This window comes from Leptonychotes weddellii, chromosome 15 (genome assembly GCF_054177405.1).
Source record: "Leptonychotes weddellii isolate Sample4059 chromosome 15, ASM5417740v2, whole genome shotgun sequence".
NCBI lineage: Eukaryota > Metazoa > Chordata > Mammalia > Carnivora > Phocidae > Leptonychotes > Leptonychotes weddellii.
Window position 1 is genome coordinate 3,635,522 of NC_138383.1, and position 15,685 is coordinate 3,651,206.

General features: G+C 43.7%; 1 protein-coding gene across 10 annotated transcripts in view; it reads right to left on the bottom strand.

The window, feature by feature from the left end:
* The window catches only part of TNRC6C (trinucleotide repeat containing adaptor 6C), a 145,144-nt gene that overhangs the window by 34,303 nt on the left and 95,156 nt on the right, over nucleotides 1–15,685 (bottom strand). For 9 of the 10 annotated variants that reach the window (XM_081804384.1, XM_081804381.1, XM_081804389.1 and 6 more), the window contains 4 exons: nucleotides 8,783–8,998; nucleotides 6,645–6,811; nucleotides 3,095–3,175; nucleotides 1,694–1,751 (listed from right to left, as the gene is read on the bottom strand). In XM_081804384.1, coding sequence (XP_081660510.1) covers nucleotides 1,694–1,751; nucleotides 3,095–3,175; nucleotides 6,645–6,811; nucleotides 8,783–8,998 — 522 coding nt within the window. The remainder of the gene's footprint in view (nucleotides 1–1,693; nucleotides 1,752–3,094; nucleotides 3,176–6,644; nucleotides 6,812–8,782; nucleotides 8,999–15,685) is intronic. The other variant, XM_081804390.1, reaches the window with a different exon arrangement.

Genomic DNA, 15,685 nt, shown 5'->3' on the forward strand with positions numbered 1-15,685 from the left:
GTATGTCTTTTAAGTCCATTTGCTTTAAAGTGTGGTTCAGTTCAATTTTTCCTTGTTGGTTTTCAGTCTGTATGATCTATCCATTGTTGATAGCGGGGTATCTGACGTCCCCTCCAATTACTGTAATATCTATTTCTCCCTTATGATTTGTTATTAATTACTTAATGTACTTTGGTGATCAGGTGTTGAGAATGGATGTATTTTTACAACCATTACATCTTCTTGATGTATTGACCCATTTCATCATATAAATACCTTCTTTGACTCTTGTTACCCATTCTGGCTTTAAGTTTATTTTGTCTGGTATCGAGTATGGCTATGCTTGTCTTCTTTTTGTTTCTGTTTGCTTGGAATATCATTTTCCATCCTTTCAACATGAGCCTGTGTGTGTCTTAGAGCTGTAATGAGTCTCCGGTAGGCAGCAGAGAGTTGGGACTTGTGGCTTTAATCCATCCAGTCACTCCGTGCCTTCTGATCGGTGAGTTCAGTGCACTGACATTAAGAGAGATTACTGACAGGGCACCTGGGTGGTACAGTGGGTTAAGTGTATGACTCTTGATTTCGGCTCAGGTTGTGATCTCGGGCTGTGGGATCAAGCCCCACTTTGGGCTCCACGCTCAGTGTGGAGTCTGCTTGAGATTTCCCCTCTCCATCTCTCTCTGCCCCTCCCGCTAGTGCTCGTTCTCTACAATAAATAAATCTTAAAAAAAGAGAGAGAGATTACTGACATGTAAGGACTTACTGCTGTCCTTTTATCTTTTGCCTTCTGGTTATTCTGTCTCTTCACTGTTTTTCCTTCTGTCCCTGTCTACCTTTGTACATTGGTGGTTATCCACTTTCTGTCTCCCCTTTTTGTGTTTTGTGTCTCTGTTCTGGATGTTTGCTTCGTGGTTACCATGAGGTCTACATTAAACATCTCAGAGACAGAAAGTCCTTTTCCTGCTAACAGCAATTTCTCTTTGTTGGCTTACAAAAGTTCCATCCTTTTGCTCTTCCCCTTTTATATTTTGATTTCACAAATTATCTCTTTTTTGTGCTGAGATTTTGTTACCAAGTTGTAGTAGCCAGTTATGTTTAATCTTCTTTTCCTTTAACCTTTATGCTGTAGTTGAGTTTAATATACCATTCTAAAACACAGTGATAGTTTTCCAATTCTGACTATTTATCGCCTTTAGTTATTACTACTTTTAAAGCAGCTCCAGAATGAGGGTGGCTTGTTCTTGAGGTAAATCTCATCTCTCACACAGAGTAAGCGCTCCACCAGCACAGGGACATCTCTGCTGGCCCCTGAGCAAGCCCATTCTGGGGCCGGGCGTGAAGAATGGGCTCAATCAGTGTCAAATGAAGTCTGGCCTGTGGTCCTAGTGTCTTTCTCAAAGAACGTCACTATGACCTCTCCTCAGAATGGATGGAAAACCTCGTCTATTTGTCGAAGTACTAGAAAAAAATGAAAGAATCAAACATGCCTCCATGCGGGGTTTGGCCGTTTGTCCTGAGATCACCAGTCTCCAGAGACTTGCTGTGTGGTTACTGCATGTCATGTGGTTACTCCTTTGCCGAAGCCTGGTCCTGTCTACCCAGTACATATTCCACCATTAACCCAAGACTACAATGAAATGTTTCTGGAAATCCAAACTCCACACACTGGTACCTTTTAAACAAGTGTGCTTTAAGTGTGCATCGTATTACTTACTCATGGCCTGGTCAAGATTCATATTGTTACTCTTCAAGGCCTCTTCAGCTGGCTCTCTCTGTGTAGGAAAATAGTTTTAGTTAGGATTATGCTTTTATAATAACAAAAAAGCTAGTAAAGAGTTCTATCCCTATTAGCTTAGAGAAATTATTATTGTTGACCTAACAGTGACCTAACATTACCCTATATTACTAGGTTTTGGAACTGGGAATACTTCTCTTTGTTGTTGAGGCTAGAGACAAAGGTCTTCTAAGTAAAGGGCACTCAGAATAAGAACATGTATTGAATTGACTTTCAACGAATTTACATTTAACACTTTAAAAACAAAACGTACAGTGCCCGTGGAATCTTGTCATTGATTCTGTACAAGAAGAAACCATTCAGCAAAGATGAAATCTCCACCAGCACAGTTTCGGGAAAGTTACTGTAGGAGTTAGAGCACAGAGCTTCATTCTCTACTTTATGGACTCTGGGCTTTGCTGTCAACTGTTTTTCACTAAGAAACGTAAAAACAAATCAAATCCAAACAAGTAGATTCATTTTCGTAATTATCCCTATGATGGGAACAGATGCATGTCAGCGTGTGCAGGCACCACAGTAGAAATGGGGACACCTGGGCAGGCCTCCAGTGTCCCGCCTGTCCTCTCATACGGGAAGAGGCTGGGCCACCCCTGGGTCTGTGCCCTGCCCAGTGTCAGAGGGCCTGGGCCTGCTATGAAGTATACAGTTTCTAGACTGGGCCATGCTGCACTCATTCTTTAGGGACATTCACAGTAATCAAAAGATAAATATTCGCTTGAGTAATGATCTGGAAAGAAGACCTTTGAAGGGAAGATGTAACAGACGCAGGTGATATCCACACTATCTGAACCCCTGCATTCAATCTCAGGAACTGAACACATCATGACACATTTTCAGAGGGTCATCCTGCAATGTGAGCTCTCCCCACCCAGGACCTGAGAGTCAGGTCCTACTCAATAGGCTTGGTGAGGATTCTTCTTCTGGACACAGAACTTTAGTACTTTATACCAAATTTTCTCTTGTCATCTGTCAATCTACTGCATGAACTAACGAAAACTCACTTTTAATTATAAATTAAAGGAAAGTATGAAACTGTATAAGCCAAGGAAAAGAACAATCACACAGCATGTGTTATTCCAGGAAAAGGCTCTCACACCTTACTTGACAGAAACAGTGTGGATCCTTGCTGTAGTTGAAAGCAATGCTCCCTTAACAGAAGTGCTTGTGTGAAAGGGGAATTTACAAATTAGGTTGTATGAACACTCTCCTCCCTCAAAAGTCTTCCTTCCTTGTTATGCATGACAAACGTGGGCAGGACACAATTGGGGCCATGCAAGGCAGCACACACGGAGGTGAGCAGTAAAATAAGACACCAGTCACCGGGAAGCCCATGTCTGTGAGTTGTTTCATCAGCCGGCTCATGATCCAGGCCTCGTCCTGCTTGCCAGATGTTTTCATGCCCTAGAATGAAGTATGGGTTACATTTTAAGCATTTCTTCTAGAAATGGGAGATGCCTAAAATTCCCAGTGACTTAAAAGTTAGAGAACCTTCCTGTACTCACGTTGAATAATGCTGTGCGCCAGAAAGTCATGGCTAGTTACTATGGAATGCTTTAGGGTGCATTGCAAGTTGGCATGTGTGTGTAATTTATGGACTTTATTTTTTTTTAAGATTTTATTTATTTATTTATTTGTCAGAGAGAGGAGAGAGAGAGTGCATGCACAAGCAGGGGGAGCAGCAGGCAGAGGGAGAAGCAGACTCCCCGCTGAGCAGGGAGCCTATGTGGGACTTGATCCTAGGATCCTGGGATCATGACCCGAGCTGAAGGCAGACGCTTAACCCACTAAGCCACCTAGGTGCCCCAATTCTCTTGCTTTTTTAAAGTCCATAAATTAGGGATGCCTGGGTGGCTCAGTCAGTTAAGCATCTGCCTTCGGCTCAGGGCATGATCCCAGGGTCCTAGGATCGAGTACCACATAGGCTCCCTGCTCAGCGGGGAGTCAGCTTCTTACTCTGCCCCTCTCCCCACTCATGCTTACATGCTCTCTCTCTCTCTGAAATAAATAAGATCTTAAAAAAAAAAAAAAAGGCAAGAGAATTATTTTTCTTCCCCAGAGAATTTAGTTCATCACAAATTAGTGCCACTTCCATTATCAAATAATCTTAAGTGCTCCTCTGAACATGGCCCTATGCTAATACTATGGGAAGTTTACAAAAACTTTTATGTTTTCTGCCCTTTTATTAGCTTTACTGTAAAAGATGACAAAATGCAGAGGTTTTGTTCCAACAGAATGAAAAGGAACAACAAGCCTGTTAATTTTACTGACTTCTCACGGCTTGCAGCCTTTAGGGTGGAGAAGAAAGTAAATGGGCAAACATCAGTGAGGGACAAGATGAAGAGGAAAGGAGAGAGCAAGTGCAGGGCAGAGGAGGGGAACGCAGGGCAGTGCAGAAGGGCTGAGCGGGGATGTGAACCCTTTTCCCAGTAATTTCCCTTCTATTCTCACAGCCACAAAGATTCCACCTATGCGTTAATGTAGTAGGAAAAACATCCTCCTCTAAAATTATCCTTCACAGTGCTTTTCGGAGTTGAGCCTGCCCTCAACTACAGAATGGAGCAGATGGGGCAATATTAAACTAGCAGGCGCTCTCTCCTCGAGGAAGCAGCTTATTCGGAGGCTGCGGGAACCACTGCTGCCCTGCCAGGGCCGGAGTTGCTGGGATTACACAGTATTTTAATTTTCCAATTTGGTATTTCGGGTCCCATCATTAACTGGATTATTTGCCAGCCCGATTGTAAAAAGATTCCTTTTTGAAGTCCGTAATCACTTCTACTCCTAATGATTTTAGTTTCTGGGTTCTGCTTACAGCTAATTGAATGCTTTGTTCAACTAATTTTTTTTTTTGAACAGATAATACCTTCATAATACCTTCAGAGCATTTGAAAGTAGAAAAAGGGTATACACCAAAGCATCTTCTTCCCACCCCCTCCTCCATCCGCTTAGCTCTTGCTCTCCCCAAGAGGAACTCCCCCCTTCACACCCGTGCCCTGCCCCCAGAGGAGGTGTGTACCGCACACAGTTTTCTGTACCTTGCCTTTTCATTTAACAATATACTTTGGTAATCTTTTCATATGAATATACACAGAATTTCTGTTTAAAAATCTGTTTGGCTCTCCCCAGTGTGGATGTGGTACAATCTAACGAGTCACCCCACTGATGTGCATTTAAATCATCGTTTTGACTACAGACACGCTGCAACAGAGAGCTGTGTACAAATGCCATCTGCTGCACCCGTGACAAGTGGAAGCGCCACACCCACATGCCAACATATCTGCAATCAGGACAGAGGACGCCAAGCTGCCCTCCGTGCAGCTTACACTGCTTCACATTCAGCAACAGACCAGGTGCTGGTTTTCTCACAGCTTTGTCAACACAGCCTGTTTGTGAGACGTGTGGATTTCCGCTGGTCTGAGAGATGAAAACTGGCATCTTCGGTGTTGTTTTATTTGTTTTTTAAGAAGATTTTATTGGGACTGCCTTCGGCTCAGGTCATGGTCTCAGAGTCCTGGGATCGAGTCCCGCATCAGGCTCCCTGCTCAGTAGGGAGTCTGCTTCTCCCACTCCCTCCACCTCTCCCCCAGCCTCACCCCCTGCTTGTGCTGTCTCCCAAATAAGTAAATAAAATCTTAAAAAAAGAAAAAAAGATTTATTTATTTGAGAGAGAGCGTGGGGGGAGGGGAGAAGAGCAGAGGGAGAGGGACAAGCAGACTCCGCACTGAGTGCAGAGCCCGACGTGGGGCTGGATCCTATGATCCTGAGATGGTGACCCGAACTGAAATCAAGAGTCAGACACTGAACCGACTGAGCCACCCAGGCGCCCCTCGCAGTGTAGTTTCTTTCCATAAGAAAACAGGCTGAACACCCTTTCATATGTGTAAGAGCTGTCTGCATTCCTTTTCCAGGGACCATCTATTTATATTCTTTGCACCTTTTTCTAGTGGGTTACTAACTGATTTTTTAAAAAATCAGTTTCTAGGACCTTTCTTTATATATTCGGGAGATCACCTCTCTCCATGCTAGCATACAAATTTTTTTTTCCAGCTTGTTATTTGTCTTTTGACTTTTTGGTATTTTCTGTCGTGCACAGTTTTCACGTGTATCTACCGATTTGTAAGTCTTTCATTTGATAGCTGTTAGATTTTGGTCCCACTCCAAGACTGTTTCTCAAATTCTTTCCCATTTTATATTTTTATTTATCATACTTAAATTTGTGACCTACTTGGATTTTATCTTGGTGCATATATGAGTTGTGGATCTCACTTAATTTTTCCAGATGGCTGCCTGTTTGCTACAAGACGACTTAATGGTCTACCTCAGGAGTTTCAGACTTAATGGTCTGAGGACCAACCCCATTACCCTCTCTTAAAGATTGAGGATTCTAAAGAAATTCTGGTTATATGGGTTGCATTTATCAATATTTACTGTATTAGAAATTAAAACTGATAAATTTAAAAATAATTTGTTTAAAAACTACAATAATAAACCCATTCTGTGTTAACACCAATAACATTTTTTTTTTAATGGAAAATTACGTTTTCTAAAACAAGAACTTTCAGTGAGAAGAGTGGCACTGTTGTACATACTTGCAAATCTCCTTACTGTCTGGCTTCTTAGAAGCGGCTGGATTCTCATGTCTGTCTCTGCCTTTGCTTTGCTGTCACAGCAATGCCAGATAGTCTCTGGAAAACTCCAGCCTTCACTCAGGCGAGACCCCTGACAAAATCTCAGGGTTTTCCAGAAGTACCCACAGCCCGCAAAAAACTCCTGGTCTACCAGTCATCGTTAACTGGAGATACAACCTCTACCCTGAATGTGTTTTTAAGTACCACTGATTTTTAGAGTTTCCTTTCTTTAGTGTTGCACACACCTTTGGGAGTCCTTTTTTGGGGGCGTTCCCCCAGGAACTGCAGGAGGAGGTGCTTTCTTGGGAAGCAGCATTATTCCACATGCCCCCTTCTTCATCTTCCCACTGACTGGTGCCAAGGTTCATGTCGTCCCCACCACTGCCCCAGCCTTCTTGCATAGATTTTGAAGCTAGAAAGAGAGCAAACATGAACTTACCAAACTCACCTCTCCTAAAGCAGATGCTATACTATAACATCATTTAGGGGAAGGGGGGACAAAAGGGGTGTATTGTAATCTACCTTTTTACTACTTTGTTTCCCCAAGACCTAAGAATTGAATTTCTTGAGCTAGTTACAGAATACATATGCAAATGTGTATATGTTTTTTTTCTTCAAACCCCAGCTATTTGTCGTCTGTGCTGTTACAAACTCCCTTAACCGGCTAGAGGTGATTTTGAAGCGTGGACTTCCTAACAATAAATCCTGGGGACTACAGGAGAAGGTGGCAATGTCTGCATGGTATGGAACAGCCGGTAAAATGCAGAGTCCTAAAAAATACCACTGTCCTCCATGTGTTTTTTTTTTTTTTTAAAGATTTATTTATTTATTTGGCAGAGAGAGAGAGAGAGTGAGAGAGGGAACACAAGCAGGGGGAGTGGGAGAGGGAGAAGCAGGCTCCCCAAAGAGCAGGGAGCCTGATGTGGGGCTCAATCCCAGGACCCTGGGATCATGACCTGAGCCAGAAGGCAGATGCTTAACAAATGAGCCACCCAGTCGCCCCGTCCATGTGGTTTTTGATTACCACTTGATCCAAACCTGCAGCAGTATTCAGACTAGTGCTCCTTCAAAGTGAACAGCCAGGAGTCACCTGGGGATCACGAGAAACGCACAGATCTGTGGTTGGGCCCTATAGTCTGTTTCTGACAAGCTCCCAGGAGATACTCTCAGAACAACAGGATGGAGACAGCTGAGGCCATGGGCAGATGGAGCCCAAGCTGACTACTGAGTTTTGATTTCAGGATATTATTTTTTCTACTTTTTGAAGATATAAAGTGATTTTGGATATAAAAGTTAACCCAAATTTTCACTTCCTGGGAGAAGGTGAAGAAGGCCAAAGATTAAGTGATAGTACAGTTAGCCGGAGTCTGTAAGACTATGAAGATATGATGCTTTTTCAAGGCAGACACGTGTATAATAATGCCTCCAAGTTCAAATTATAAAAACAAATATATCCCCTCAAGATAGCATGTGAATCTAAGTACCTTCTTATTCTTTAGATTTGCAACAAGAAAGTGAATGAATGGAATAATAATCCAGCAGAATGGTAGATCTACAGAACACACTATCCGGTGTTAGCAAAGTAACAAACACAAAACTAATGCAAAATGCAATAGCAAAAATATCAAACGCATAAAGTTGCATTTTAGATCTAAGACACTTAATGTTGTCCAAAGAAAATACGAAGCTTTTGCAGCCATGTGAACAACTGATCTTATTATTAGACTTAAATGACAATCTTAGGTTCATGCTAATGTCCCACGTATAGCATTGTCAAATTCCCATATGTCACAGAGTTCCACTCGGTGAACGGAATGTGGACATTTGTGAGAACGGATGTTTCACAGGTGTACTTATTACACTTCCAGAGAATGGGAGGACAATGCAACCAAATGGTTGTTTCCTTTTCTTCTAAAAAGAAAGGAAAGGAAAGGAAGAAAGAAAAGAAAAAGCGTCAGCCTGGAGCACCCGAAGTAGAACGGTGCTCACAAGACGCAAGCGAGGCAGGAAGGGCCGAGCACTGTGGAGCACTGTTGGGTCTCAGGAAGGACCACTGGCACGCCTTCTTCCACCCCGCCGCTCAGGGAGGCAGGAGCGGAGGGCAGGCCCAAGAAGGCCACTGCGGCGCACGTACTACTCCCGGTGTCTGGCACACACACGGTGTGTGGTTTGGATTCTGGTAACTAATTTTTTTTTTTAAGGAGAGCATGGGCTTCTGTTAAGAGCTCCTCTGTGTCCCTGTACCAGACGTGGCAAATGTGTTAGTCTTAAAGTACAAATAAAAGGAGTAAAGTGTCCTAAACCTTGAATTCTTAAAATTCAACAGAAAGTATCCCTCTCAAGAAGAGCCTGACCCACTTCTCAAGCACCGAGTCAGGCTTACCTGGTTTGCACAGGGCTGGGGTGGGGGCGGGGGCGCTGGCTCTCCCGAACGTCACCGGTGGCTCCGCGGGCTGGTCCCCCCATCCGCTGCCGCTGCTGGGTGGCTTGCCCCATGCTGCGGTGCCGTTGTCAACCAGGGCGGAGGGGGAGGACGGCTCTCCCCAAGAGCTCTCAGCCTTTGAGTGGACATTAGGCATCTCTCCCCAGCCCGCTGAGACTGCAAAGGGCACCGACCGAGAGAGAACATAGTAAGAGTGAAACAGAGGAGAAGTAGAAATGGGCGTTTCAAGTTCAAAATAATTTCGAGATGATCTGTCTTTAGGATGGCTTTGGGGGAAAGCAGAAAGGAGGCAGTATCATATCTAATTAGATTTGTTTAGCTTATTAAATTCCCAGTGTTTTCACTCCTGACCGCCACCCACTTAAAATCGAGAGCCCCTTAAACATTGAAGACTACTGAACTCACAGTATCTGCAACATAACAGGGCTTAAAAGAGTATTTTAAGACTCATATTTAAGAAGCAGCTTTCACACTTCTAGTATTACATGTAACCTAGAAGAAATTTTATGTTACATTATTCTCTTATAAGAAAAATTTATAAGTTGCAAATATATACTGAAAATCATCCTAGCTTATCTTTGACCGTCAAAGACAGAGATCTGGGCAAGGCCACGAGAAGAGGGCAGATGAAACATGTATAGGAAAGCAGTGACAGGAAATCCAGACGGTTCTCAGGCAGCACCCGGTAGCTGCGAAGGAGCGGAGGGAGTCTTCAGAATGGGAAAGACGAGAGGATCGGGCAGGAGGACTGCCCGGGTCCTGGAACACTTCCTTCCCTCGTCTGCCAAGTGCTGTGGCCAGAGCATCCTGGCCCCCGGGGCTGGCACCTGATGAGGGTGCACAATGGGGCCCGGAAGGTCATGGCATTGCTCTCGACACGCACAGGAGAGGTCATGGGGCCAGGCAACAAGAAGCATCTCGCCAGTATCTTTACACTTCAGCAAGAGAAACATTTTACGTTACATACGTACACTTCATCTTCCCAAATCAATCCATACTTCACTTTGCTTCTGCCTATAAGCTTACTCGACACCACTGATAACTGTGTTGATAGCTCACATCAGTTGTAATTTTCATATGGATACAGTTTCTCAGAGATGGAAATGTGAACATTTTAAATACTAACTAAAGAGTAGAGAGCATACAATACAGTTAACTGTAAATTTTAAATAATTTGGTTGCAAAATGGTTATTACCATCAATTATGAAATTTATTACTTTTCTGACTAAAAATAGTATGGAATCAGCTCCCCTGATGCTCTTTATTCTAATAAAATGCAGTAATATTGATTAATGGCAAAAGACCATGCAACCTATGAATCATTTTAAATTACAAGCTCCGTGCTGAGCAATAAATCATTGCCAGTAACAGGAAAGTTAGCCCTAGTCAGTTATTGTCAGCAATAGCTAACTATAATATTCCCTATAATTACACAGAAAACAATAATGTATATTGGGGAAAGTAGTTTTATAAATTTAAGGGACAAAATTAAATCAGGAAAATTAACATGGCTGACAAAAATTACGGATGTTTTAAGAAGATAAAATAACATGTTGCTAATGGTCAATCAGCTGTAAAAATACTGATTTATTGCAGGTAATTAAATAACATACTCACTTAAAATCTGTCATCCTTATACTTCCACCTTTTTGAAAGGCAATACTACAAATGATTTAAGTAAGTCAAAATTAAGAATAAATATTAAGACTACGGTAATTATAGTTAATCGATTTTTATAAAGCATTTTCAATTCCTGTTAAAGCAATGGAAATGTCTACAGAGTATGTCTATCTACAAGGCAAATGATCTGCAAGCAGCATGTTTCAAAATTTTACAAATGGAAGAATAACTTTTACCCCCAAATCAAAAGAACAGTATTTCTTTTTGTGTGTGTGTGTGTGGTGAAACAAGAAAGGAATTTATTTCAGTGACGCCAACACCAGGAAGCCAGTGGACTAGTGTCTCAAAGACTATTTCCCCGACAACATTTCCATTTTAAGTTGATCTCTGGCAAGTATATAATTTACTGATAATGCCGAACACGCACACATCAGAACGTGTGCACCACAGGGTATTCGGAAGGCCCTAGAAGAGGAGATGCTACAACCTCGAGGCACAACAGCTAATTCTGATTCCAAGCAAGTACTTCCAGTAGGTAGAAAATAACTGTAAAATACGTACTATTAAAATAATCTACAACGTTTAATGTTTATTGCTGGCGTGGATTTTAGTAAGCTTTTTGTTAAAGATGGGCTTAATGGGGCAGAAAAAAAAATTCTACCTTACATTTTTTTTTTATAAAGATTTTATTTATTTATTTGACAGAGAGAGACACAGCGAGAGAGGGAACACAAGCAGGGGGAGTGGGAGAGGGAGAAGCAGGCTCCCCGCAGAGCAGGGAGCCCGATGCGGGACTCGATCCCAGGACCCTGGGATCATGACCTGAGCTGAAGGCAGTCGCTTAACCAACTGAGCCACCCAGGCGCCCCTCTACCTTACATTTAAAACAGTGATATCAACACTTTTTAAATGGCCCTTCAAATGGTACTGCTTTTGACAAAATGTTTCTGTGGCCTGGGGGTCGGTCCAGGAATTCTTGTCTCCCTTCTCCAACTGAACAAATACCGTACTAGGACTAAAATAACAGTAACAATGAAATGCCACTAGAATATGTAGTTTTCATTCCATTTTAAATACACTTTATTTATCAGAACGGAGAAAACAAAGTACCTAGGTGGTAGACACCATGAAGATCAGTATAAAAATGAACACAAAGCAGTTCTAAGGCCAGGAAATAGGACTGACGTCAAGAGGCTCCACCTCACCCGTGATCCCCATCTTAAACACTCCAGACGGTCAAGTTCATGGATGGAGTTCTTTCTTTTGTGAAATAAGAAATCAATTCTAGCTTGTTCCATGGATGCTACCTGTATAGTTTTATAAGTGTGACAGGCAGTCCTTGCTGGGAAGAAAAGTTTGGTCAGACAACGGCCAATCATAACTGAGTGCAGGAAAGAGAAAAGTCTGACATGGCATCGACAAGGCATCTGAGTGCCACCTGTGTGCTTGGCATCTTCCATACTGACTGAAATAGTAATGGGATGGGATTTTGTTCCTACCAATGGCCTTTATGCCTCATGTACACTTATTATCATGCTTTCATGCGTGGTTGGCTACTGGCTTATGGAGGGACAGAGCAGAACTGGGAGCTGTAGCAATAATTACTTTTTCATATTCGAAAGCAAGAGCAGTATTTATCTAGTGAAGCTTTATACAGAGTAGTTTTTCTCAGATGATCAAGTCCCCTACTTTTCAGAATGCCTCGTTTTGTGAGCATTTATTTGAAGCTTCTCTTCCAAACTCAGGGGACTCTACAGGAGGGTTACAGATAAGGTCCTTTTTCAAAAGCGGGCCCTGTGGCCTCAAGCTACACAGCAACTGCTCAGAAGAGCTGCTTTTGCCCGTCTTATGGGCCCATCACAGACGGTCAGTATTAGAAAGAACACATTTTTTTAGTTTTTATTTGAGCGCACTAACAGAGATTTTAAATGTGCCCTTTCTTATTGCTATATGGGGGAGCCAAACTGTATTTTTAATGGTCTTATTTATTCATTTTGAACTGAAGGTTTTGCCTACAGCAAAAACTTCCACGTGCATCCTCAGGAAATGCACTGATAATGGGGCAACGTTAAGGAGCAGGTACTGTGTGGCGCCGTCGTATACGACCCGACACCCCATGTTAAGAACAGCCTCGTTGAGTCCCTCAGGCAGCTTACCCTCTCTGACCAAAAGACAGGCACAGGGACATCTCTCCAGCAGGACACTTAGGATGCTCTGGTTCTCTTTCCACTCCAGCCCCTCTTACCAAGTCCCCCAAAACATAGGAAAGTAAAAACACTCTAACCAACCCCCGCCCCCCACCCGCATTCCCATATCCACAAAAAGCAGGCTGCTCAGATGACTCCTCTTAGTAACTACTGTGTGGTGCTTAAAATAGAATTACTCCGGCTGGAGAGGTCTGGGAGATCTATTTCTGAAGTTGCAGTGTGAGAACAGTTGAGCTCTTGGCAGCATCTTGCTGATTCACTCTGTCTGCAAGTGACTCCATTTTTTGGTATCGTTTTTGTACCAAAGAACGATAAAGGAGCAGGGGAGCTGCTAAGACATTAAGTCCTGCAGGTAGGACAATGTTCTCCAGCTCCTGCTCTTAAGGAGACTTGGAGAAACAACATACGTGTTTTATCAACCTAGGCAGAGGATTCAGTTAATCAGATGGGTGACATGCCTCTTCCATGATTAACTCACATAATCTCTGCCTTTGGTTATATTATTTGTGCCAGAAAACTAAGTGAAGAGCAAACACAGTATCAGTGGATTAAGTACCCAAATGTAAAGTGAAGTCTGCCTCTGGTTGGAGCTTTCTCTAACCCGCACAGGGCGACCACAGTGATTACCTTGGCACTGCTGCAATGCCCAGTGGAGGCGAGACATGCCTGAGAAGCTGGGGAGAAGAGGTAGTAAAATGGATAAAACGATATTCCGGAGTCAGGTCAACATGAGCAGTACACCCCCAGTGTACCGACTGGCCTATGAAAGTGATGCTCTCACTTCGGTCATCATTGGAAGACACAACCTCAGGCAGGATTTTATTTTTATGACCACACTATGCTGCTGGTTTAGCTCGGATCTCGTCTATAATGGCCTTCCTATGTGACTCTAAATTAACTGTATGTGTAGTGCTCTCTACTCTCCGACCCCTCAGTCACTTTCAAAGTTATCTATCTCAACGTCTCAGTGAAACCTGACAGAGTTCACCGTGAGGTTCTGCCTCAATCTCACTGTTCGATTCAGAGCCTGCAGGGAGGATCTGGTTTTCATCAAAAGTTGTATTATTTAATATTTAGTGTTCTCCTGTATCTGCAAACTGATTGTTAAGTGTCAGGATATTTATTTCTAAGTGTACTAATCAGGCTGGTTAGTATTTTTAGGATCCACTTTCATTCCCTCAGGAACAGAAGTAAATGCCATGCTTGCACTTCCTCACTTTTGGCCACACCTCCAGTAACTGTCAAAACAAAGACTGGTTCTCCAAGACTTGATAGCTCCTTGCCACATTAGGCCACAAGTCAGCGGGTCCTGCGCGTCTGGCCCACGTTCACACGAAGTCACCGGGGCAACGTTAAGGAGCAGGTACTGTGTGGCGCCGTCATATACGACCCGACACCCCATGTTAAGAACAGCCTCGTTGAGTCCCTCTCAGGCAGCTTACCCTCTCTGACCAAAAGACAGGCACAGGGACATTTCTCTAGATTACTGTGCTCCATCTCCTGAATGGGTTTGAAGCAGGTCCAAATAATCCAGTTTATGAAGCTATACTGCATTTCCTAAATTACTATCAGTTTTCCTCAGGCTTATCAGAAAATGAATTGATATCAATGTAACAGGAATGGGACAAAAATAACTGTCCTGTAGCATTTACTTCTATAAAACCAGACACACATAAAAAAAAGTAACTGAGGAAACATATTTTGTAAGACAGAGAGCCATACTCTTAGAGAGGAGTTCCGTTTTTTGTTTGTTTGAAGTAGGTTCTATGCCCATGGAGCCCAATGCGGGCCTGAACTCATGACCCTGAGGTCAAGACCCTTGCTGAGACCAAGAGTCGGATGCTTAACTGACTGAGCCATCCAGGTGCCCCCACAGATCAACACTCTGAAGTGGTGACGACCAACAACTTAGCACCTGAACTCTGACAAAAGTGCAAATTTGTGTGAAGCCAGCAGGCCAATAGCAAAACTGCAGAACACCTGTAAAAGAACAACTTCACCAAGATCAGAAACTTCATCAGTTAGTCGGGTGCATGGCTTTGCTGGGAGTGCAGAAACCCAGCAGATTTATGAAAACCAGTCCGGGCAAGTCTTCAAGCCACGATGAGCTAAGCCACAACCTAGCGGGCGCTGTGACTGCTGCTGCCCAGATGTCCCCAACCCCACGAGGAGGGCCATGGGCTGACGTTTGCACAGCTGAATGGAGAGGACTGAAAGGAACCAGCGTGCCGCCATCGCTAGGAGGGAGCTGGTGTGACAGTGTGACTGCTCCTTCTATCAGCTCAAAGAACGGCTCAGTCCGTCAGGCTGGGAAAGTGCCAGGCTTCTAACACCTGTAACCCCCGAGAGCGAGGAGCTCTGTTCTCACTGCACAGGGTGCCTGCTTCAGGCCTGGGTCGTGAACATCGCAGGTGACATGGGGCAGGAAGCACGTCTCGGTGCGGCTGCTCGGTGTCCGGGAGGGAAAGGGACTACCGCTCTAAGTGGAGCCATGGGGCAGCGACCCCATCATTATGGCGCCATACACTCAACTCGGCAGTCTTTGCATGTGGGCTGACTCCATGGAAAACATGTCTCACTTTTTTGCCTCTGTTAAGTGTTTTGTAAAACCAAGTTCCCAGCTGCTTCCACACCACTGCTCCAATCACATAGATCACACGCATGCGTAAGGCCCGAGGGCTGGAGGGGAGGCAAGGAAAACAGTTGCCATGGTTGGATGGAGCACATTTCCCTTCTTTTCCACTCGGTGATAAGATGTGTAATTTGTTAAAAAATCATCTATAAATATTTTTCATATAAAAGAGAATGATTTTGGCCCTTCTAACTAAACAAGAATGCCTTTATCCAGGGTAAAGCTCACATTCTTTGTCCACTAAAAACCAGTAAGAGAGTGGGGTGCCTGGGTGGCTCAGTTGGTTGGGCGGCTGCCTTCGGCTCAGGTTGTGATCCCGGAGTCCCGGGATCGAGTCCCGCATCGGGCTCCCTGCTCGGCGGGGAGTCTGCTTCTCCCTCTGA